The sequence below is a fragment of the Triplophysa rosa genome, linkage group LG23, assembly GCF_024868665.1.
Source record: "Triplophysa rosa linkage group LG23, Trosa_1v2, whole genome shotgun sequence".
Lineage (NCBI taxonomy): Eukaryota > Metazoa > Chordata > Actinopteri > Cypriniformes > Nemacheilidae > Triplophysa > Triplophysa rosa.
The window spans coordinates 3,114,897-3,138,170 of NC_079912.1; the positions used below are offsets into that span (position 1 = coordinate 3,114,897).

Consider the following 23,274-nt stretch of genomic DNA (forward strand, 5'->3'; position numbering starts at 1 on the left):
AATAAGGTGTAGACATCCCGGACAGACAGAAAAAAAAATGAAAGCAAAGCAATAGCAGTCTTATGAGGACAAATCCTCTGCGTTCGATTGTTCTGAAGGACACTGGGAGGCCACAACATCTGCAAGCTGAAGGCAAGAAGACATCTGAATTCTCTACACATTGAGATCAGAGCATGTATAGTAGGTGTTAATAAGAGCACACAGTACATGGTAAAAAATATTACCTCATGCCATTAAAAATGGCCATATCTCTCAGTCTGAAGTCTAAAGTCTAGACATTGCGCTGGCAAATAAGAGTTGTAAAGAAAAAACTGCTTACCAAACTGACTTTAGCCTCTTGGTTCTCTGATCGACCGTATGAGGCAACAGCACTTTCTTGAGGGACGGTCAGAGAATCCAACCTGACATTGAACACAGAGCTCAGAACACAAAACGAATACCATTTCTGCAGTGTATGTGTACAGTGGAAGACAAACGGATTTTATAAATGCATCAATTACCTGGATAGCCTACCAAATGTTAGCCCATAAACATTGAGCACAGCACTAAATTTGTCTGGCTTTGTTAGGATTGGATTACAAACTTGATACTTGTTTTAGAGTTCTGTACCTCTTTTGCTGTCGATCACAAAAAGCTCGAACTGTATTCGACTCTGACTGCCAGAAATTCTGAAACATGATCACGATCTATTACTCAGAGAACAGCACTGACTTCTGCTATTAAATATCCTCTGTTCACAGAAGCACATTCATTTCAGTTTGCATTCAAGGACATAATACACATTTAAATTCAGGATAGTTTTCACAATCCTGTCAAAAGCATGTGGAGAATGTGCCCGTTGTAGTGAGCAGTGGAAACAGACCACGGTTTCTTTCTCGATGGCTTTAAGAGACAGACAGTCCTGCTCCAAACATTCCAGCTGCTGCACCACACTGTTCTGAAAATGCTCCAAATGTAACAATCTGTGTGTAGACAGATAAAACACTGACATTGCAGATGAAATGTGAGCAGTGGTGTTTTAATCACTTAACTTCAAGTAATGTACACGCTGTGAAAACAGGCTGCTGAATGTTCGTGTTGTGCTCTTTACCTTTGACTGTGTACCGTTCCCAAGAGAGAGGTCACATTTCTCTGACAGTCTGTTAGGGACTGCATTGATCTAGCTTCGATTCTTTTATACCTGCTCTGAAGCACACAGAACAGAGTCAAAATATATACAATTGTTAAAAGGAATAGTTCCCATCATCATTTTCCTTCGTTTTTAGCTGCAGACAATTACAGACAGGCTGATACAACTTACTATATAGGCCTACAGCACAATTGTCTAAAAAGTGTTTAAAACAAGTTACATTAACTGGTTTATAGGCACACAACTCACAGACAGTCTGAAATCGTGCGAGACAGACAGATAGCTTGTTTTGGTTGCTTTTGCTTGGTACTCACAGAAAAATGAGCTTTCAGCTGAGTCTTAAAGGAGTTAAATGCTGCTCTGACACCTGCACCCAACTCTTCTTCAGACTCATCCTCCAACACTTTAGTAACTCTCTCTATACACACACACACACACACACACACACACACACACACATTTTCATTAGGATTCAAGTCACTCTCTTTGTCTGGCCAAGAGTAGCAGCAAACAAAAGCTGCTTTTCTAAAAGAGCTTCAGGAAAACAGGCCTTTTATCCAAGCTAAATTTTGTTTCAACAAAGTCAAAATATCAAGAAATGGCATTTGCTAAAACAAACATCACTATTACTACTCAGATCCATGACTTTGGCCTCCCCAAACTACAATCAAGACATTGTGAACAGGGTTTAATCTAACATGAAAACAAAAACATCAAGTAAACATATGCTAAACTGGGAAAAAATTAATATCTGAACTGATAGTGGTTAAAAACTTACTGAAATAACTCAACAAAATCACTTGTGTGTATCTGTGGTAGAAAACCTGCAGATGGCGACATGGCATTTAGTCCCAGTGAGGTTACTTCTACTGATAAAATTAAATAATTGTAACTTGTTTAGGTATTAACAAAAGTAGAGAATCCTTGATATGTTTCAGAAAGGATGCGCCTCCTTTTATTCATACTGTATGTGATCTTGAAACGATGGTGCTTGTTATTCAAAATTTGTCATTTGCACTGGGGCTTTTTTCCATGTGGTGGCGACTTTCGCAAAACAAGTAAGTTTATAATATACAGAAATATACCATAAATGTTACATTTCCAACACAGATCCCAAAGAATCTAGACAGTCCATAAGTAGAGGTGTTTAATCAGGGTTTTGATAAAAGGCATGTCCTATGTTTGGTTAACAGGGTTGCATACATGGCAAATTTAATTTAAAAACAAAAATGTATTTAGCTTGGTCTCCTGAGGTGGACCAATATTATAATACTAAACACATTTCACTGAAGAAAAAGAAATGACAAATTTCAACCTTAATCTACACTGTAAAACTTTGCCAGTAACTTACTGTAGACTTAATTACTACTTAATACTACTTTCCACTGTTTTCAATTTGAGTTCAACTTTACTTAAAACGAGACTAAAGTGTTTAAATTTTTTGGATTAATGAAAGAAAATTTAAGAACTAGGTAGTTTATGTTTAAAACAAAATTGTAAATTAAATCTACTTTAAGTTACAAACCTGCTGCTCAAAAATATTAATTGTAAAGTAACTTTGTTGTTGTTAGCAAAATATTTTTGTTTTATCAATTATTTTCCAAGTATTCAAGGCCCACACATTAATATGTGGTCAAGCCACCTTTTGCTGCAATTAGGTACATGCTGTACGTATGTACCAAGGGCCGTGCACAGACATTTTGAGGGGCAGTGGCAAAAAAAATAAGGGGGCACTAAGGGTTGGGGCAGGAGAAGACAGCACACGCTCTTAGAAATGTCTTTCATCTTATCACACTGTAGCACTCAGTACAACATAAAATATAGATTTACATTATTTACCATGCTAAAGTACAACTCTTAAAACATCTCTAGTAGCCAATATTGCATTTTGAAATTTCAAAATAAATGTCAACATTATTTGCGTGTGCAAAAGTGATACTGACGCAGTAACATTGACAAATCAACAGTTTTTAACATTGGTTTTCACGTGCTCTCTTGCTATCTGGGCTGCTATTAATAGGTCTTAAAATATTATTTTATATTACATGATATATGTTATAGATGACTGGTTTAAACTAAATAAATACACTATAATGGGAAATGTACTCCACAGCAGTACAGCTTTGTTAAGACATTTTCTACAAAGTGTGCCAATAACAGCAAATTTGGTGTTATTTCGGATCAGGATTCAGGTACAACAATGACCTTTTTGGCAATTATTTTTGGCAGATTTTCTTCAGGTTGTTCAAGTAAGTGACACTTGTGGACTGCAATTTTTTTTAATTGTGCCTCCTTAGTAGGTTCTCTTGCAGTATTTGCCTTTGTCTCACTCCAACCAATAATCCTTAAATTCTAACAAAATGGCCAGTCCCTGCTGATGAGAAGCCCGTACACATCATGATGCTGCCATTATCATACTTCACTGTAGGGATGGAGTCTCTTAAGACATAGGAAGTGTTAGGTTTTGAGTTTTTAGAGAAAATGCTGCAGCAAAACTGCAATGCGACAACCTCGATGATGTATACGGTCAACAAATGCGACTTCCGGAGGACGCAGCCCAGAGCTGAATATCTGTGCTTAATTTCTATCATTTTACACGGGCTCGGGCCGGGCTCTGGATTGCGCGGTAAATGAGCGGTCATCTGATGCATTTCGATTAGCGCGAGAAAGATGCGAAAATGGATGCGGAGGAGGTGAAACGGAGGCTTGCCTTTGGCGACTACGTTTTGGTTGCACCAGCTACTAAAGCAAAGTCTTGAGGTGTGGAAAAGTTTTGACCATGTGAATAATGAGAATAATGAGCCAGTGGGTTATGTGAAATGCAAAAAATGCATTACAGCAAAACGACAGGGAATTCATCGCTGATAAGGCATGCTGATCGCAGCTGTTCAACACCTGCCAGTGCCCAGGATCAACCTACAATCAAATCGTTTGTTACAGCATCAAAACCCATCCCTGGAAAGGTGAAACAAATGATGACGGAGAAGTGTGTCAGCTTTTGCTGTAAAGACATTAGGCCTTTTAATATCGTAAATGGCATTGGGTTTGAAGAGCTGGCGCAAGAACTAATTAATGTCGGGGATATGTATGGGAGGGTTCCCGTAAAACTCTGTTATTCCCCGCCATGTGACAATTGCGAAGAGGTGCACTGACATGGAAGAAAAGAGGGAAGCTTTAGTACAGAAACATAAGACTGTCATATAACTAATTTTCCGATAATCCTCTGTCCACATGTCTGTGGTCATTGCGACTGTGCCATCCTTCAACAATCACATGCCATTTCATAAGTGAAGATATGGGACTGGTGAATAAAACTCTGACAACTACAATGTTCCCTTTGAAAGAGGCAAAGATGGGAGAAAATATCAGACAGGAAATATTGAAACTACTGGCGACAAAGTTTGGCCTTGACGCTTCCTCTCTCAGCAAAATTGTATGGGTGACCGATGAGGGGGCAAACATTAAATTAGCTCTGCGGCCATACCATTCCGGTCAACCACATCTCTCGCAACATTCAAAAAACTACTTAAAACCCATCTCTTCTGTGAATACTTTACAGACAAATGAAAAACAACGGGTAGTGGTCTCTCAACAGGTAGTGGTCTAGCTTTTGTTGAAACCAGTAACTTTGTATTGGCACCTATTGTATTATTGCTCCTGTAAGACATATCGCTTATTGCTCCCTAAACACTTTGTAAGTCGCTTTGGATAAAAGCGTCTTCTAAATGACTAACTGTAAATGTAAATACCAGAGATTGGACTGCATCGACCATGTCATTAATACAGTACTGCGCCATGGACTCGACATTGCAGAGTAATCCAAAGCCAACGGTGCTCTGGACATAGGAGATACCATTTCTGCTGCCAAATCATTAGTCAGGTACGTTAAACAGTCGGGGTTGGCTGCGCAACTGTCAAAAAAACATTGCTGCAAATGGGAGACCCTCGGTTCAGTACGGTGTACCTCACACCAACATCTATACAGGCCATTTATCATGAGCTCCATGAAAAGCTGGAGGCATGAGGGGAACAGCGGGAACTTGAGGGAGACAAGTATACAACACTTAATCGTATGTGTCTCTGGTGTGAGAAACTGAAACGCCACTGTCAGCCCAATACCCTGGACTCCCCTCAGCAAGCTGGCATGCGTAAATGGCACGAAGACTAGCTCGCGCATGAAGTGATAATACAGGACCTCCACAAGATTGCAACATTCCTCTGGCCAAAATTTAACCAGCTGAGAATGTTGTCACACTCAGACAGGAATGCCGTACATGCTCATGCCCGCACTCTTCTGCAAGCCATGGCTGCAGGTGCACTAGATGTGAAGATTCGAGACCCAGTTCTTGGCTGGTGGAAGATCAACAAACCATCCTACCCAAAACTTGCAAAATTAGCCAGATCAGTACTATGCATCCCGGCCAGTAGCAGCAGCGAAAGGGTGTACAGTGCTGCTGGACACACCATCAGTCACAGCGCAGGACAGCGCTGAAGTCATCTACAGTGGATTCAATAATTTTCCTCCACAAAAACATGTAGCCTAATCTTGGTGAGTAAAGGTTTATTAAATTATATAGTATATAGGCTAATGTTAGCATTATTCTTTTATTAAATTTAAGATGTGCTATTCACCGTCGGCGCGTTGAGGCCAGATTGTGGAGCAGTGGCAAAGGAAATCCCGCAGAGCCTTTATCTTAATTTTGTTATTGCCAAATACCCATCTTAATTTAGCATTTATCTTAATTTAATTTGTTAAGAAAGACTCATTTTTATTGGCGCGTTGGCCTAGGCCTAGGCCTATTTAGAGTGCTGAGATGTTACGATGTTACAGGGGACTTATTTTATTTCTTTGTTCCAACTTCGAAGTGGCCTATAGCCTACGTTAGTCATGAATAAATTATGTTAAAACATGTATAAATGACTCATTCTTGACAAAAGCTGTGTGCGTGCACACATTTGAATAATGTTGGGCTGTAAACGGGTTTGGGCTTTTAAAAAGCTGTCAATCAAAATTAACTTGTCGGGCTTGGGCCGAATTCTGCCGGGCTCGGGCCCTGTCAGGCCTAACTTTTAAGGCCCGATTACAGCTAACGCAGCCTTCAAATTGAGACTACATTTTGTCAAAATGCCACAACACTTCAAAACCCCAGGCTGTAAAAAACACATAGAATGTGTAGAAAAATGTTTTGCAAACACCCAGTCGGCTTGCTCTTGGCCATTACAGACCAGCTTGGAGGGTTGCCAGATCTGTATAACAAAATCCAGTGGGCAGTCAAAACTAACCAAATGTCCCTAGTCCAAATGACAGAACTTTACTTTTCAAAAATAAAACCATTTTAAGATTGACAGCTAAATAACAAAATATAATGTATAATTTATCCCAATTTAAAACCATCAACGTCCCAACAACGTCAGTGGTTTAAAATAAAGATCAAAATGAATCAGAATATTTTAGTCTGCTATATGTAGTTCTGTAATATGAGATTGTAAATACATTTTGTACAGCATTGGTCATCATCTAATGGTAATCTGCATTTGTCAATGCAGTTGTGTTCAGTCTAAACTCAAACGCTTTAAAGATTATTTACCTGCAGCGTCCTCTAGTGACCTGGATGTGAAAAGCCTCTTGGGATTAAGTCTAGGCAGCAACTGGTCCCTTTTCAGATCCCCATACGGCTCTGTGTGGTACATACAACCACAGTTGATCCCATTTAATCTGGCTAAAGATGCCACACATTGGGTTCAAGTTTTGGGGGTAACATGCCTGATGATTCAGGTGGTTCACTTGTTTGGGGAAGTGATGCTTCTATATCTAAAGCATGTTCCTCTAGATTTTCAATTTCAAGATTGTCAGGTTCTTCCATCAGGAAACTGCTGTCAGAAATAGCCATCTTTTCCTGAAAACCTGAAAAGGACAACAATAGAATAAATGAAATAAGTCAGTGTAGCAAGGTTCAAATGAACATGAAAGGAGGCGGGAACCGGCGAACATTCAAAAACTTTAATAAAATAAACAAACAATAACATGGAAATAAAAGGCCACAAGAACATAAATACAAACTTAACATGTCCGGGCCCGGTCCTCTCTTGTCTGTAGTCCTGTCGCTCGTCCTCTTATGCTCCCGATCTCCACCGTGAGACATGCGGGACCGGTGTGCGCACATCTGATTCCCACTATCACTCACGCCACCGGCCCCGCCTCGTTGCCTCACGGCTCTCGTCCCGCCTTCCTCATTACAGATAGATCCAGAAGCACTGTAAACTTTTAAAAACCTTGACAAGAGAATAAATAAACAGACCACAAACCTGAATCAGCTGTCGTCTCTTTTAACAGAGAGGATTCAACATTCACTGTTCTCTGCCATTCTTCATTTTCTCTTCTCTCCTTTCCAAGACATCTGTGCTTTGGTGTTGAATACTAAAAAACAACATTCATGAAAAAGACCCACACTTTTAGGGCCGATTGTTTTTCATACATGGGTCACTTATATTTAGATAACTTAAGTCACCAGGATTTAAGAATATCGTCAGAGGCATCATTCCCATTCAAACAGAGGCACGTGGCCTACTCAGATTTTTGAACAAAGTCAGTTTTGCATGCAACCTCCAAATGATTTAGTTATCTATTAATCAGTTGCACGATTCTATAGGAAGACACTTTATCAGTTGTGTGCTGCACTCTCGTCACCTTTTGGAGATTTTTTCCATTTTAAATCACAAACTATCAATCAGGCTAGCTAGTGATGTAATCATCGTCTGCACGCGGTCGGAGCTCACAGAAACACCTGCTTGCCCGAAACCATAACAAGGCTTTCAGACAATAGTATGCACCGTCGTTTATGCAAAGCATGTGTCAGCCACAGTCATTTTGACTCATGAACTGGGTTTTTAAAGCAACAGAACAGAAGCAGAACAATATGCACCTTGGGCTGAACATTTCAAAGAAGTACTGAATAGAGAAAAACCAAAAGCAGACCTCGACATCAACATTGAACCACCAACAAAAAATGAAATAAGAACCACTGAAAAATTATAAAGCTCCAGGACAAGACAACTTACATGCAGAATTAAAAAGGGTTGGTCGTCAAGATTCCAAAAAAAAGGCACACTCAACGTCTGCAACAACTGGCGAGGTATTAACCTCCTGTCAATTCCAAGCAAAATCCTCACAAGGTGATCATGAGCAGACTGTCTAAAGCTGTTGATGAAACACTTAAGGCTGAAGTATAGTTCCCTTTTTACGAATGCATGAGGGACAGCGTACAGTGTGCGTGACGCAAATTTTGTCCTCAGAATAGTACAGCTGAAATTTTGTTGCCTTGCACACAAAGTACACACAGGTCGCACATGCGCATTCCATCTCTTGCAGTAATTAGTTTAACACCAGGAGGCAACAGTGTCCTGGGAGCATCGATTCAAGGTAGTAGAAGAAAACCTGACCCCTGTCAATACCCGTGTGTACGCGTACGGGTCGAAAGCTTCCTGCTTTTCCTGCTTCCTGTTTCCTGCATCGCTGCCGGCAGCTTGTTTGTATCAGTGCGCTTACCACTTCGCTCTAATATTAGTGTATTTTATTATCGTTAATTATTATTGTCGTTGCTAATTTATCCTGATATCTCAATAATCCCTGTTCCTGTTATTTACTTGGAAGAGTCTAAACCAAAAGTGATAGTTAACAACGCCGTTAGCATAGCAATAGCGTGTTAGCTTGCTTTCTGTTCACACTGTGGAATATCATCTTGCCTCTTGTTTGACTTGTGTGCTAACTGTTTCTCTTTTTAAGCGAGTATACTACGATCCATCGAGCAACCTTGGTAAGTTGGAATTGCACTTCAAATCCGGTGAGTTATGGCTTCTATTCCTATTATTGTTACTTGCACCTCATGTCATATGTTTAGCTTAGCCTTCTCTGTCAGCTGCGAGGGTTTTATATGCGATAAATGCAGGGAAATAGTTAGGCTGACAGAGAAGATCTTAGAATTAGAGTCTCGCATCCAATCTTTATCTGAGGATAGTAAGAGTTTAACGACGATAGAAAACACTTTGGATGCGAGCAACATTAGCGCACACAGCTCGGTTCCGGTTGAAAATCCTCCGCAGCTGGGAAACTTCGTGACTGTGAGACGGCGTAGTCGCAGGACAAAACATCACTCGACCGTTCCGATTACAGTCTCGAACAGGTTTGCCCCGCTCAGTGACGCACCGACTGAGAAACCTGCTGAAAGTGCCCTAGTTATCGGTGATTCTATTGTTCGGAACGTTAACATAGAGGCACCAGCCACCATAGTCAAATGTTTACCGGGAGCCAGAGCGCCTGACATCAAGTCAAATTTAAATGTGCTGGCTAAGGCTAATCGTAAATTCAGTAAGATTGTCATTCACGTCGGCACAAATGATGTTCGACTCCGTCAATCGGAGATCACAAAAGATAACATTAAAGAGGTGTGTGAGCTCGCAAGCATGATGTCAGACACTGTAATATTCTCTGGCCCCCTCAATGCTTATCGTGGTGATGAGATTTATAGCAGATTATCATCACTAAATGGCTGGTTGTCTGAGTGGTGCCTGCAGAATGATATAGTTTTTATAAATAACTGGAAGAGTTTTGAGGGCAGACCTGACCTGTTGAAACGAGATGGTCTCCATCCCTCCTGGGCTGGGACTTCCATCCTGTCTAGAAATATGGCAAAAAGTCTTAATGCTAATGCTAAAACTTGACTCGCTGGGGCCCAGGTCAGGGAGCAGACAGTATGGCTTAACCAACTGTCTGCTTGCCGTCTCACGTCGCAGAATACACAAAATGTACAACATGTAGTAATCCGTTCTCCCAAACATCACAAAATAGAGACTGTGTCTGTCCCCCGGATTAGCAAACATAAAATAATGCGTAAACCTCTTGAAAGTAATTTAATAAACGTTAAACAAACTAAACATGAACAAAATACAGATAATCAACTGTTACGACTCGGATTGCTAAATATTAGATCTCTCTCTAATAAAGCACTTTTTGTTAACGATATGATAACAGATCATAAAATAGACATGCTCTGTTTGACAGAAACATGGCTAAAACCAGATGATTATATTGCTTTAAATGAATCTGTCCCCCAAGATTATTATTATAAACACGAGCCTCGTCTAAAAGGCAGAGGGGGAGGTGTCGCAGCACTTTACAATAACTCTCTTAGCATTTCCCAGAAGTCGAACTCTAAATATAATTCTTTTGAAGTCATGGTTCTTCATGTTTCAACACCTAATACTAAAGATAAAACATTTTTAAAATTTATTTTAGCTATTGTATAGGCCTCCAGGGCACCACACAGATTTTATTAAAGAATTTGGTGGGTTCTTATCAGAACTAGTACTGGCCGCAGATCGTCCTTGTCGTTGGTGACTTTAACATCCATGTAGATAACGATACAGATGCCTTAGGAATGGCTTTCAAAGACACTCTTAACTCCATGCGCGTTAGTGTCAAGGCTGGCAGAAGAACCCAAATGCAGGCAGACAGTAAGGGGTTAACAGAGACTTTATTTTAACAAAGAAACAAAAGACAAAACAAAAACCCACGAGGGGGTAAATGACAAAGTAACAAAATAATGATACACACAACAGGACCAAGGCTAACTAAACACTAAACTAGACAATACTTTGACAAAGACTAAACTAAACACTTACTGAAACAGGAACAGGGAGCACATGGAACGTAAAGCAGACATCAACCATGGGTAAGCTCGACAAACGTACACACTCAACGCAATCCAAAGGCACAAGACAAAGAAACATGAGGGTATAAATAGAGAAGACAAACGAGGGATAACGAGCAGGGGCAGGTGTAGAACATAAGACACAAGAGGGAGACAATACCGGAAACGAGAGGGGCGGGACCAATGACAAGACCTGAGAAAACACATGAGATGTCAAAAAACAAACATCTCATGGTCTTCTCACATAAAACCTAAGGCTTTGCCATGGCTCTGCTACAGGACCAAGAAAAACATGACTAAGGAAGCAGAGCCATGACAGAAGCCCCCCCTTTAATGAGCACCTCCAGGTGCTCACCAAAGGGTAGACGGACGAGACAAGACAGACTGGGAGACAGACAGGACAAGACAAAACAAAGAAAACAAAATCAAGGGCAGACAAGACACAATAACAAAGGGACTAGGGTGAGACAATAAAAACAACAAACATGGGAGGGGGAGGGGCCAAACCAGAGCCCATAGGGGGCAGTCCATGGGGATGGGGAGAAGTCCCAGTCCCCGGCTGCACCTGAGGGTGCGTAGTCCAAGGGGATTTAGGAGGAGTCCTGGGGGGAACAGTCCTTGACCCTGGGGGTCTCCCAGGGACCGGCTGGAAGGCCGGCTGGACAGGGCTTGACCCGGCTGGAAGGCCGGCTGGACAGGGCTTGACGCCGGCTGGAAGGCCGGCTGGACAGGGCTTGACACCGGCTGGAAGGCCGGCTGGATCACCGGACTGGACGCCGGCTGGAAGGCCGGCTGGATCACCGGACTGGACGCCGGCTGGATCACCGGACTGGACGCATGCTGGATCACCGGACTGGACGCCGGCTGGATCACCGGACTGGACGCCGGCTGGATCATCGGCCTGGACACATGACTAGACAAAAGACTGGACACAAGACTGGACACAGGACTGGACACAAGACTGGGCACTGGACTGGACACCGGCTGCACCACCGGACTGGACGCCGGCTGCACCACCGGACTGGACGCCGGCTGCACCGGACTGGACGCCGGATAGGACATCGGCAGCACCACCGGACTGGACGCCGGCTGCACCGGAGTGGTAGCCGGCTGCACTGGCTGGACTGCCGGCTGCTGGGCAGGACTGGGCGCCTGTGGCTGGACAGGACTGGGGAGTGCCCCCCTCCTCGGCTTCTTCTTCTTTGACCGGCCCACGGGACGTGTGGCCGGCTGCTGAGAAGCAATGGGGGGCACGACTAGCTCCGTGTTGGAGGAGTCGGACGGGGAGTCCCACGACTCCCTCCGTCCACGCCTACCATGGAGGCTAGCTGGTGGTGGAGTTACTGCGGGGGGTGAGGCGGATGGAGGTGCCGAGTTCCCCAGGGTAAGGGCGGCCAGGACGCGATCCTCCGGGACAGTAGCCAAGGGAGTGGATACCCAGTCTGGCACTAAAGGCCAGGGATCATCCCGGTTGACCACGTACCTGATCATGTCACCCAACCACGGGGAGCTCAACATCTCCACCTCGGCCCACTTGAGAGGCTCGGTGAGGCAGCTGTTAAAAATAACCTTGAGCTCTGCCTCACCGAACTCAGTCTCCCCCGCAGCAGCCACAAACTCCCGAGCGAAATCTCTGATCCCGCGATCCCCCTGCCGAAGCCCAAACAACAAACAAGTCTGGCGGGCTCGCAGGGAACCGTTCATGCCTGCTGGGTTCGTTTCTGGCCTTTGGATTCTGTCACGGCCTGAATCCAAAGGACAGATGACAGTTAGTCAACATGTGTCAGGACCCACTCACCTTCGTAATCATACTTTAGATTTAATACTGTTTACGGTATAAATGTGGACGACGTTAAAATCCTTCAGCAGAGTGAAGACATTTCGGATCATTATCTGGTATTATGTTTGCTTCACTGGCCTACGGCTGCAAATAAAACTCATTGTTACAAATATGGTAAACAATAACTTCAACTACCAAAGATGCGTTTCTCGATAATCTGCCCGAATTGTCTCAAATCCTACATGAGAAATAACGTTGAAGATCTTGACACTTACCACTGAAAATTTTAATTCCACCTTCTCGGTAGCGCTAGACACAGTTGCTCCACTACGTTTAAAAGAAGATTAAAATGGCAGTCCCCACACCAGTGGTATAATGAACACACTCAGGCTCTAAAGAAAGCGGCCCGAAAAATGGAGCGCAACTTTAAGAAAACTAAATTAGAGGTATTTCGTACAGCATGGAAGGATAGTATTCGAAAATACAGGAAAGCCCTAAAAACTTCTAGATCCGCCTACTTTTCATCACTATATAGAAGAAAACCAGCACAACCCATAGGTTTTTATTTAACACGGTGGCTAAATTAACAAAAAATAAATCGTCAGTGACTTCTCGATCCTGTATATCAGCATAGCAGTGATGAATTTATGAACTACTTCACATATAAAATCCAAGATATTAGATAAAAAATTATAACAATGCAATCAGAGTGAAACCCGCTGAACAAATAACATAAGCGCCCCTTAAGGAGATAATGCAATTATTTTATACCGTAGATCAAGATGAGCTGTCTAAAATATTAGATCATCTAAATCAACAACATGCATACTAGATCCTATCTACAAATCTACTGAAAGAGATGCTCCCAGAAATTATAGATCCTCTTCTTGGTATTATTAACTCATCTCTGACATTAGGACATGTGCCTAAAGCATATAAGGTGGCTGTTATAAGGCCCCTTGTCAAAAAACCCCAACTCGACCCTAGAGAACTAAGGAACTACAGGCCTATATCAAATCTACCTTTCATATCTAAAGTTCTGGAAAAAGTAGTTTCAACTCAATTATGCTCCTTCCTCCAAAGGAATGACATCAATGAAGAATTCCAGTCTGGATTTAGAGCATGTCACAGTACAGAGACTGCTTTGATCAGAGTTACAAATGATCTGCTATTGGCGTCTGACCGAGGTTGTATCTCGTTATTGGTGCTGCTAGACCTTAGTGCTGCATTCGATACCATTGACCACAGCACACTCCTACATAGACTCGAAAATTATGTCGGCATTAAGGGAATAGCTTTGAAATGGTTTAAATCTTATTTATCCGACCGTTTTCAATTTGTAGCAATAAACAATGAGGTGTCACGCAAATCGCAAGTCCAGTACGGTGTACCACAGGGCTCAGTCTTAGGGCCTCTGCTCTTCGCATTATACATGCTACCTCTAGGAGATATAATAAAGCGACACGGAGTTAGCTTTCACTGTTATGCTGATGATACTCAACTTTATATTTCCTCGAAGCCTCATGAAACACAGCAGTTCCATCGAATAATGGAATGCATAGTCGATATAAAAAACTGGATGAGTAACAACTTTTTATTACTGAACTCGGACAAACGGAAGTGTTACTTATTGGACCGAAAACTGCTATAAGTAACAACCAAGAATACTGTCTAACTATTGACGGATGTTCCATAAAACCCTCGTCGTCAGCAAAGAATCTTTGGCGTTCTATTCGATAGTAGTCTGTCATTTGAGAGCCACGTCGCCAACACCTGTAAAATTGCGTTTTTCCATCTTAAGAATATATCTAAACTACGTCATATGCTGTCAATGTCAGATGCAGAGAAGTTAATTCATGCATTCATGACATCAAGACTAGATACTGTAATGCACTGTTAGGTGGTTGCCCTGCAGGCTTATTACAAAAACTCCAATTGGTCCAAAACGCGGCAGCTCGAGTTCTTACACGTACAAAAAAGTATGAACATATTAGCCCGGTTCTGTCAACCTTGCACTGGTTACCTATAAAGCATCGCGTTAACTTTAAAATCTTGCTTATTACCTATAAAGCCTTACATGGTTTAGCTCCTCAGTACTTGAATGAACTCCTTTTGTATTACAGTCCTTCACGTGCATTACGCTCTCAGGCGTCCTGTCAGTTGGTAATACCTAGAATTTCAAAATCAAGTGCAGGTGGTAGATCCTTTTCCTATCTAGCGCCTAAACTTTGGAATAGTCTTCCCTGCACTGTCCGGGAGGCAGACACACTCTGTCAGTTTAAATCTAGACTAAAAACTGTGTGTGTATGTGTGTTAGTACGTGTGCATATTGTGTGTGTGGAGTGTTTTGTATGTGGGTATGTCTGTCTTCTGTGTTTTCAACCTTTTCTTGTTTCTGCAGGTACAACTTTAATTATTTTGCTTATAGTCAATATGTCTCATGTACAGCTGCTTTGTAACAATGAAAATTGTAAAAGCGCTATATAAATAAAGTTGAGTTGAGTTGAGTATACTTTGCAAGGCTGTGCGTTCGGCTGTACGCATACGCTCGCGCACACGTAAAAAAAGTAGTATGCCACAGGCATTAGAAAGGAACAAGCAGACAAGGAAGGAGCTGAATGAAACAAGTTTTTGCTCTACGTAACATAACGATGTTCAATGGAACAGAGTGCAGAATGGCAACTGCATGTAAACATCATAAACAAGTTCATAGAGACAAGCTTGTGGTGCATAATGAGGGCATACGGAATACTAAATCACATGGTGCAGCTGATGTGGTGTGGTAGGAAGTGACATCTGGTTTGAAGTCAAGACCGGAGTATGACAAGGATGCATGATGTCTGCTTTACAATTAAATCTGGTCACTGATGGGTGATGAGACGTCCATCTGATACTGGTATGTCTTGCTTCTGTTGTGTGATCTTTTCCACCCTTGAAGATTTAGACTTTGCTGATGACTTAATACTACTTTCACACCCATCGGCATATACAGGACAAGACGGATCAATTGAGTCAATAGACCCCTTTCTCGCCGACGTCACGGCACTAGCTGGAGGCAAAACAAATGGAAAACTGGAGGCGGCCATTACAAACCAACACAGATTCGGCTACATAGGAGTTTAAAATATCATCGTTTTGTTGTTTAGTGCCACCATCGACAGAATACAGTCTCCAATTTGATATTTTAACACATTCCCCTCCCATTTTCAAACAAAAACACTGACGACAGCTGTAGTTAAACACAATAAAATGAGCAGACTGAACAGAAATGATCCTTAAACTTCTTACTGAGGAGAAGATTAATCGGATGGTGCTGTAATTATAATTCTCGAAATGATTTGTGTGGTTTTTTGATTGCCCTTTAAGATATATTCCTCTATAATATAGCATAAAATAAACGTATAGTATATAATAATATATAATATATCTTAAATTTTACACGTACAGGACATGCTTTTTTGTTGCGCACACTGTGCCCCCTTAAAAAGATGGGTTCATGACACCCCTGGTTATGCCATTTATATCATTAAATGCCAACACAGTCTCACAGGAATTCGAACTGTAATCTATTAGTTTGTGTTTACTGTCACCCAGCACGACTTTCAATCTAATGTATTCTAATATGCGATATCTTTCATATGTATAAATATACAGTATATCACGCAATCTGATGGGAATTCATACCAATTGCATTCCTGTGGCTCAGTGGTAAGAGCATTGTGCTAGCTACATCAAGGTAATGGGTTCAATCCCAGGGGATTGCACATAGTCAGAAACAAAATTGAATAGTACAATGCAATGTAAATCGCTTTGGATAAAAGTGTATGCCAAATGCATAAAAATGTAAATGTATTTTACAAGGTGGCTAATTTGTGTGAATTCCTTTTTCCTATGATTTCATTCGTATGTTTTGATATGATTTGACTTTTCCCCTGTGATGTTAGGTTTATGGGCGGGGTTAGGGGAGCCATTTATCGTTGTTTTGCCATCTCGTGAAACTCACATTTTTAACTAAATTAGCCTTTGCGGCTGTGATTTTAGGGTTTGGGGTGAAGTAAGGTGTTGGTTAGCCACATCCTAAAATATGTACGACTTCTTTTGATATCAGGTTATAAAAATATAAGTGTAAATACACACGCAAGTATGTGTATTGAAAGTCGTGCTGAGTGACACGAAAAGAAAATTGTGCTGAGTGACATTAAAAACAGGTCGTGCTCACTGACACGAAAACATGGAGATATTCATACACTTCCTGTTTGCTGAGAGCGCGTGGTTTGAGTCGGAGCTCTTTCAAACTTATTCTTAATACATCGTTTATTCTTGTTATATCTTAAGACTTGTGTTTTAAATTGTTATTCACCGAGGGTAAAACATATCCTTAAGTATATACCATGCCAAAAATCGTCCTTAAACGCACCGATAATTTATTTTTATCGGATCACTCGCTATTAGCCTCAGGCTGTTAGCATTCCCAGCCTGCCTGCTCACTGCTTAACACACTGTTCTCATTATTACATCACTAATGGCTAATGTTTCAGAAGTGTTTGTACCTCTGAGTGCAGATGAGGAAACGATCGCACTTCAGTCGGAACTGGAGGCTGTGGAGAATCAGACACGGCTGCGAGAACGTAAAACGGCGCTGGAAACATCCAGAGCTGACGCTCGCAAATCCGCGGTAAGTTTTCATCGCGATTTTAATACTCCTTCCACTTCTACTCCGCGTGTTTCTCTGCACAGAGCCCAGGCTTCGAGAACACGGTCAGCCCAAATGAACTTCACTCCTGCACCGTCACACCCACGGCGAAAGGCGCGAGCCAGGACTGGAGCGATGACCCAACCGCCGCCACCGGTCTTCGAGATCCCGACCAGGAACCGCTTTGCCGCCCTCTGCGAGACGGAATGCAACGCTGTGGTCATCGGAGACTCAATCGTCCGGAACGTACGCGCTTCCTCCACTAAAGGTAAGGTGCGCACTCATTGTAAATGTTCAGTAGACTATTTGCTCTAAATAAATGGTTGATTTCATGGTGTATTGAACAGAAGCTGCTCTTTGTTAATAATTTTGATCTGTTCTGGGAGCGACCTAGGCTCTTCCGCCCTGACGGCCTACACCCCAGCAGCATCGGAGCGGTTCTTCTGTCTGACAACATCTCAAAGACGCTACGCACCGCTTGACTACGTCTACCAGCGGTAAGTCAAAACTTCAACCATAGTCTGTGTTCCTCCCACTCATCTGTTAGAAATGTTACTGCTTCCAAATGCATAGAGACTGTGTCTGTCCCCCGAATAATACTACAAAATAACAAAATAAATTCTAATAAAACAGAAATATTACTTATCGGACCAAAGACACGTGAGCAGAATATTTCGGATTATGACCTGCAAATTGAAGGCTGCACTGTTACTCCAACAAATACAGTTAAAGACCTTGGCGTTATATTAGACAGCAACCTGTCATTTAAAAATCACATCTCAAATGTCACAAAAACAGCCTTCTTCCACCTTAGAAATGTCGCCAAATTGCAAAATATTTTATGTGTGGCTGACGCAGAGAAGCTTATTCATGCATTTGTGACCTCAAGACTTGACTACTGTAATGCACTGCTTAGTGGTTGTCCTGCAGCATCAATAAACAAACTACAGTTAGTTCAGAATGCAGCTGCCAGAGTTCTAACCAGGTCCAGAAAATACGATCACATAACCCCAATGTTATCAACCCTTCACTGGTTACCCATTAAGTATCGTATTGACTTTAAAGTTCTTTTAATTACTTATAAAGCCTTAAACGGTTTAGCCCGTACCTACATAACAGAGCTTCTACCACACTACAACCCATCACGCTCTCTAAGATCTCAAAACTCCTTTTTGATTTTTGATAACACCTAGAATAACTAAATCCACCAAAGGGGGTAGAGCTTTCTCATACGTAGCACCTAAACTCTGGAATAGCCTCCCCGATACTATTCGAGGGTCAGACACACTCTCCCAATTTAAATCTAGATTAAAGACACATCTTTTCAGCCAAGCATTCACTAATACATAGCTAATGAACAGCAGCTACGCTAATTATTCTCTTTCTGTTTCTGCCCTCGCCTCGGGATGCCCATCCCGAGGTAGGGAGAGATTCCGCCAGGCCCAGATGAACGTCATATGCCCATCCACAACTAGAGATTACGCCAGCTACATCGGAAAATCCCGTGCCATCCTCCTGCGAGAGCCTGCGGACTGACTGACCATCCAGCTCCATCCAAGGCAATTCCATCACCACCCAAGAAAAAGGCGACCATCTGGCCGGCCCAGCTCAGACAATTCCATCCCCAACCGAGAGCAAAGACGGACTACCTGTCACATAAATGCTAAATTTACAATACTTGGTATTTAATGCTAAACTTACATCACACGACAGCAGTTTGAAGTTATGGCTGCACTCAGTGACTTTGATTGGAGGTAGCTGGGTGGGTGTTGTAGGGAGTGGGGGGGCTTGTTGGTTGTGGTTCGGGGCGTTTCATTTGTTGGGACTGTGTGGGTCTGGTTGGTCTTGTTTTGTGGTCGATGTCGGACAACAGAGGAATAAAGTTAATTATGGCATTACTACTTTTCCCTGGTTGTTCCTCTGTTGTCTGTTGTTGATCGCGGAATGGGACCGGGTTGGACCTGCACGGTTTCGGCGGGTGGGGCTTCCTGGGTCACGGCTCGTGGGCTCTCCCTGTTCTTCGTGGACGTTGCTCGGTGGCTTTGGTCGGGGTCACTGAGTGCAGCTATGACACATCAGAGGAGATCTGGCCCTCCCGGCTGAGCCTGGTTTCTCCTGAGGTTTTTTTTTCTCCATTATTCATCATTGGAGTTTGGGTTCCTCGCCACAGCAGAGCAGTGCAGTGTTGGCTTGCTCACCGGGAGACTGCATTTATTTATTTATTTATTCATTTATTTATTAGATATTATATATTATAATGATCTTGCTTGGTCTATAAACACCATGCACTGTGCTGTGTTTTACCTTTCTGTGTTTTTCTTATTTGCTCCTGTAAAGCTGCTTTGGAACAATGCACATTGTGAAAAGCGCTATATAAATAAAATTGAACTGAATTGAATTGAATATTCCACGAACACAAATTAATAGATTCCAAATTTCATGCCAATGCCACGAACTGCCTTGAGACTGGGTTGTAAATGCAATTTACATTTAGTCATTTAGCGGACGCTTTTATCCAAAACGACTTACAAATAGTTTAAGGAGCAATAAGCAATATGTCATACAGGAGCAATAATGCAATAGGTGCCAATACATGCCAATACTGGTTTCAACAAAAGCTAGACCACTACCCGTTGAGAGAAAGAGAGAGGTTTTATTTTTTCATTTGTCTGTCAAGTATTCACAAAAGAGATGGGTTTGAAGTTTTTTGAATGTTGTGAGAGATGTGGTTGACCGGACCGAGTTAGGAAGAATGCTCCACCAGGAGAATGAGCGGGAAAGCGATTTACTGCCCTTATGGGAAGGCAGTACAAGACGCCACTGGTTTGCTGAATGCAGGGATCTTGATGGGGTGTAGGAGTGTAGGAGGGTGTGAAAGTATGTCGGTGCAGATCCAGTGATAGTCCTGTAGGCAAGCATTAGTGACTTGAATCTGATACGGGCTTCAACCGGTAGCCAGTGGAGAGAGATGAAAAGGGGCGTCACATGAGCAATCTGATTTAAATTCTGTTATTTCTATAAAAAGAGTAAGGAGTTCTTAGATTTTTTTGTGTACATTTATTGAGTTGAGTGTCCACCCTGTAAAATGACAATGCTGTTTAACTGAAGATTTATCCAATGTCTCGACATCTCACACAGCGTTTCACAGTTTAAGAGGCAGAACACCACTATGTCAATGTGAAGCACTGCTTTATAATGTCTGTTTTTTATTAGTTTTATGATTTAAGTCAAGCATGGTCAAGTACAACATGTCCACTCTGTTAGGGGAATGAAAGAGGGAAATAAATGTGAAAAATTGCTATTTATATTAAAAGCGAAAATATTCAACAAATCAGTGTCCCTGCCCTGTTGTAGTCCCCCATTGTCTCAGTTATACTACAAGGCTGGAGCAATATTCTATATAATTAGAATATTTAAGTGTGAAAATGTTTACATTACAACCTAATTGTCCTAGTTTTCACTACTGTACACTATTCGTAAAGTCTCAATTTACTTTAGTGTTTTTTTAGGGTTGCACATTGAAATGATCAAAATAACAGATGCAGAGGATCCGCAGTGGCGCAAAAATGAGGTATGCCGTATATGCGGTGCATACAGGAGCCGCACAAGGGGGGGGGCGCCATTGTCCCAAAATATTAAAGGTGTTTTTAAAGAGAACGTTATAAATCATAAAAAAATACGAAAAATGTATTATATAAACGATTTAGTTTAACTTCTGTCTAGCATTTTCAATGAGTTCAACAAATATATTTTAATTAAATCAAGTTATGTCAACCACTCACTCTGTGACAGTCACATGATCAAATGGATCGAGCAAAGAAACGAGGCGCAGAAGCAGAACAGAACAAGAAAATGAAAAACAAGTAAATTGACAAGTAAAATCAAAACAACAATGTCCAAGTGGATAAATATATCATTTCATCTCTGTAAATCTTTAAGTTATTTAACGTTGCCTCAGAGGTAGGCAGTAGGTAGGGCGTAAGTTTGATTTTGACATTGGTGGGGACATAAATCAAATTTGTCTGCAGAGCCTCATTGTCACTAAAGTTTAGTGCCGTTTACTTGACTTATTTAAACAATTATATAATAATTTAACAATACTTAAAATAGTTTTGTTTGAAATAGTTTTCTACACTGTTCTCAGGGTTTTTCCTGCATAGAGAAATTGGAGGCGGTCGCCTCCGTCAAATGTCATGCCGCCTCAGGCTCTGGCCAAAATTATGTTGCGAGTCTTCACAAGAAATGCTGCATGCATTTAACAGACTGTCATTTGTAACTGCAGTTGCTGCATTACGCCACAGTGGAGGCGCTGTTTCGTTATCAGCACACTGAGTCGCTAAAAAGAGTTGCAGAACAAGAGCCAGCCTGTGTTTCACGGCTGTTTGTTTTGCATCCAAGTACGCTTAATTTCTTGAAATTTATTAAATTAACATGACGTACATCATTGTAATGTCCTTAGATGTGCAGTTGGATCGTTGAATCAGCATATACTGTACACAGCGAGCTCGCCAGTATGAACGCACATTGCGTTCAGAACGACTCGCACACGAATGACTCATTTGAACCGATTCATTTAAACTATTGAACTTTTCAGTCACTAACGAATATAAGAGATCCTCGAATCATTTAAAGTGAACCACAGAGAATGCAAGATGTGAATGAGCTTCGCTCATTTAGAATGACTGGTTAATTCAGTTGGCTATTGTGGGCTGAAAAGTTAGTTGAAAATGATAAAAAAGCTTTATTTCATAATAAAACTGACAATTATTAAGTTATATAAAACATTACTTTTATTCAACCAAACAGAATTTTTTTAATATGTCAAACTCAAAGTCACTCTGGTTAAGCCACTTAAAGGTACGGTAGGCCTATGTGTATGTACAAGATCAGGATGGCACCACCTCCACCTCATTTTGAGCCAGGAAAAGCCCTGTTGTTGTCACTATCATTGCTACACTGTCTATTGTGGTCTACATCAGGATCAGTTTCCTTAGAAATACACCAGAATATACAATTACCCACTCAGTATTACTGTATATTTAACTGCATTTACAGTCTGGATAAAAACTACTTTTTATATTCATAGCCTACATACAGAGCCGGCACCAGGGTGCACAAAGTGAGGGGGCTGCTATGTTTAGTGGGGGGGCCAGGGTTTAGGGGTTTAGAAGGGGATAGTGTCCCGAAATTTCATACAACCCGTCAGATTATCCTACCAGGCATGCGCACATCAATGTTACGTCATTTTCTTGCGCTATAAAATCATACTTGTTTATTTTATACTGCTACGGGAATCTGATTGTGTATTTTCGTTTTTAAATCATTCTAGGCCTACATATTTATTTAGTACTGGTAGTACAATTATAGGGTATTGCGCTGTAAATTAATCATGTTTCTTTTATGCTGGTAGGATAATCTGACAGGGTATTTACGATGTAAATTTATTTAATGTGTTCATTTTAAACTGGTAGGACTATCTGACAAGGTATTTTGCATTGTAAAATCATCCTACCTGTTTATTTTGTCGATGTGGTTTAGATTATATCCTAAATTCTGCCCTGCGGTAGGAAAATCTGACAGGGTAGGACAATTCGAGGTTGAGACACGGCACAGGCTGAGGTCTCGCTCTGTTCTGTTTCAGTGTGCGGCTCTTCTACGAGGCTGAATCCAGCTTCTTATTCGCAGCTTGGTATTGACGCTATCCTCTCCACCTTAAAAGACGCGACTCTTTAATTTTCCGGTTTCTTGTTCACGCTCAGTTTAGGGACCGTCTAGATTTTCACTTATTCGCTTTTTTTGCTTTTGTGTCTAAAAAAGAGCAATGAACAGTTTCTAAATATTAATAACACTGTGTGTGTGTGTGTGTGTGTGTGTGTGTTCATGTTTGTGCGTGCGTGCCTCGATTTTCTCTTTTTAGCTTTTTTTACTTTTGTGTCTAGAAAAGAGAACAGTTTCTAAATATTAA

General features: G+C 41.6%; 2 protein-coding genes across 4 annotated transcripts; one reads left to right on the forward strand and one right to left on the reverse strand.

Annotated features, from left to right (window-relative positions):
- Positions 1-16: 16 nt before the first annotated feature.
- On the reverse strand, positions 17-23,051 carry LOC130546813 (synaptonemal complex protein 2-like). 3 transcript variants are annotated; one of them, XM_057322276.1, is made up of 10 exons: positions 22,822-23,051; positions 7,436-7,547; positions 6,894-7,034; positions 6,718-6,807; positions 1,444-1,547; positions 1,091-1,185; positions 863-962; positions 610-668; positions 320-401; positions 17-126 (listed from the first exon to the last, which is right to left on the reverse strand). In XM_057322276.1, the coding sequence occupies exons 3-10, from the start codon at positions 7,018-7,020 to the stop codon at positions 61-63; spliced, it is 723 nt and encodes a 240-aa protein (XP_057178259.1). In that variant the 5' UTR covers positions 7,021-7,034; positions 7,436-7,547; positions 22,822-23,051; the 3' UTR covers positions 17-60. The 3 variants fall into 3 exon arrangements, with proteins under 3 accessions (XP_057178259.1, XP_057178258.1, XP_057178260.1); XM_057322275.1 differs by lacking the exon at positions 22,822-23,051 and adding an exon at positions 17,167-20,515; XM_057322277.1 differs by lacking the exons at positions 7,436-7,547; positions 22,822-23,051 and adding an exon at positions 7,196-7,427.
- On the forward strand, positions 8,627-10,435 carry LOC130546815 (uncharacterized). The gene has a single exon (XM_057322279.1). It carries the CDS (start codon positions 8,978-8,980, stop codon positions 9,845-9,847), a length of 870 nt encoding a protein of 289 aa, XP_057178262.1. The 5' UTR covers positions 8,627-8,977; the 3' UTR covers positions 9,848-10,435.
- Positions 23,052-23,274: the final 223 nt, after the last annotated feature.

Bases quoted from the DNA above. Each gene is read 5' to 3' on its own strand.
- LOC130546813 (XM_057322275.1), bottom strand. From the start codon at position 17,265: ATGTTTCCAGCGCCGTTTTACGTTCTCGCAGCCGTGTCTGATTCTCCA. The intron at 1,186-1,443 runs GTGAGTACCAAG...TGTGTGCTTCAG, and splicing joins AGCTGAAAGCTCATTTTTCT to AGCAGGTATAAAAGAATCGA. The intron at 963-1,090 runs GTAAAGAGCACA...GTCTACACACAG, and splicing joins GGAACGGTACACAGTCAAAG to ATTGTTACATTTGGAGCATT.
- LOC130546815 (XM_057322279.1), top strand. From the start codon at position 8,978: ATGGCTTCTATTCCTATTATTGTTACTTGCACCTCATGTCATATGTTT.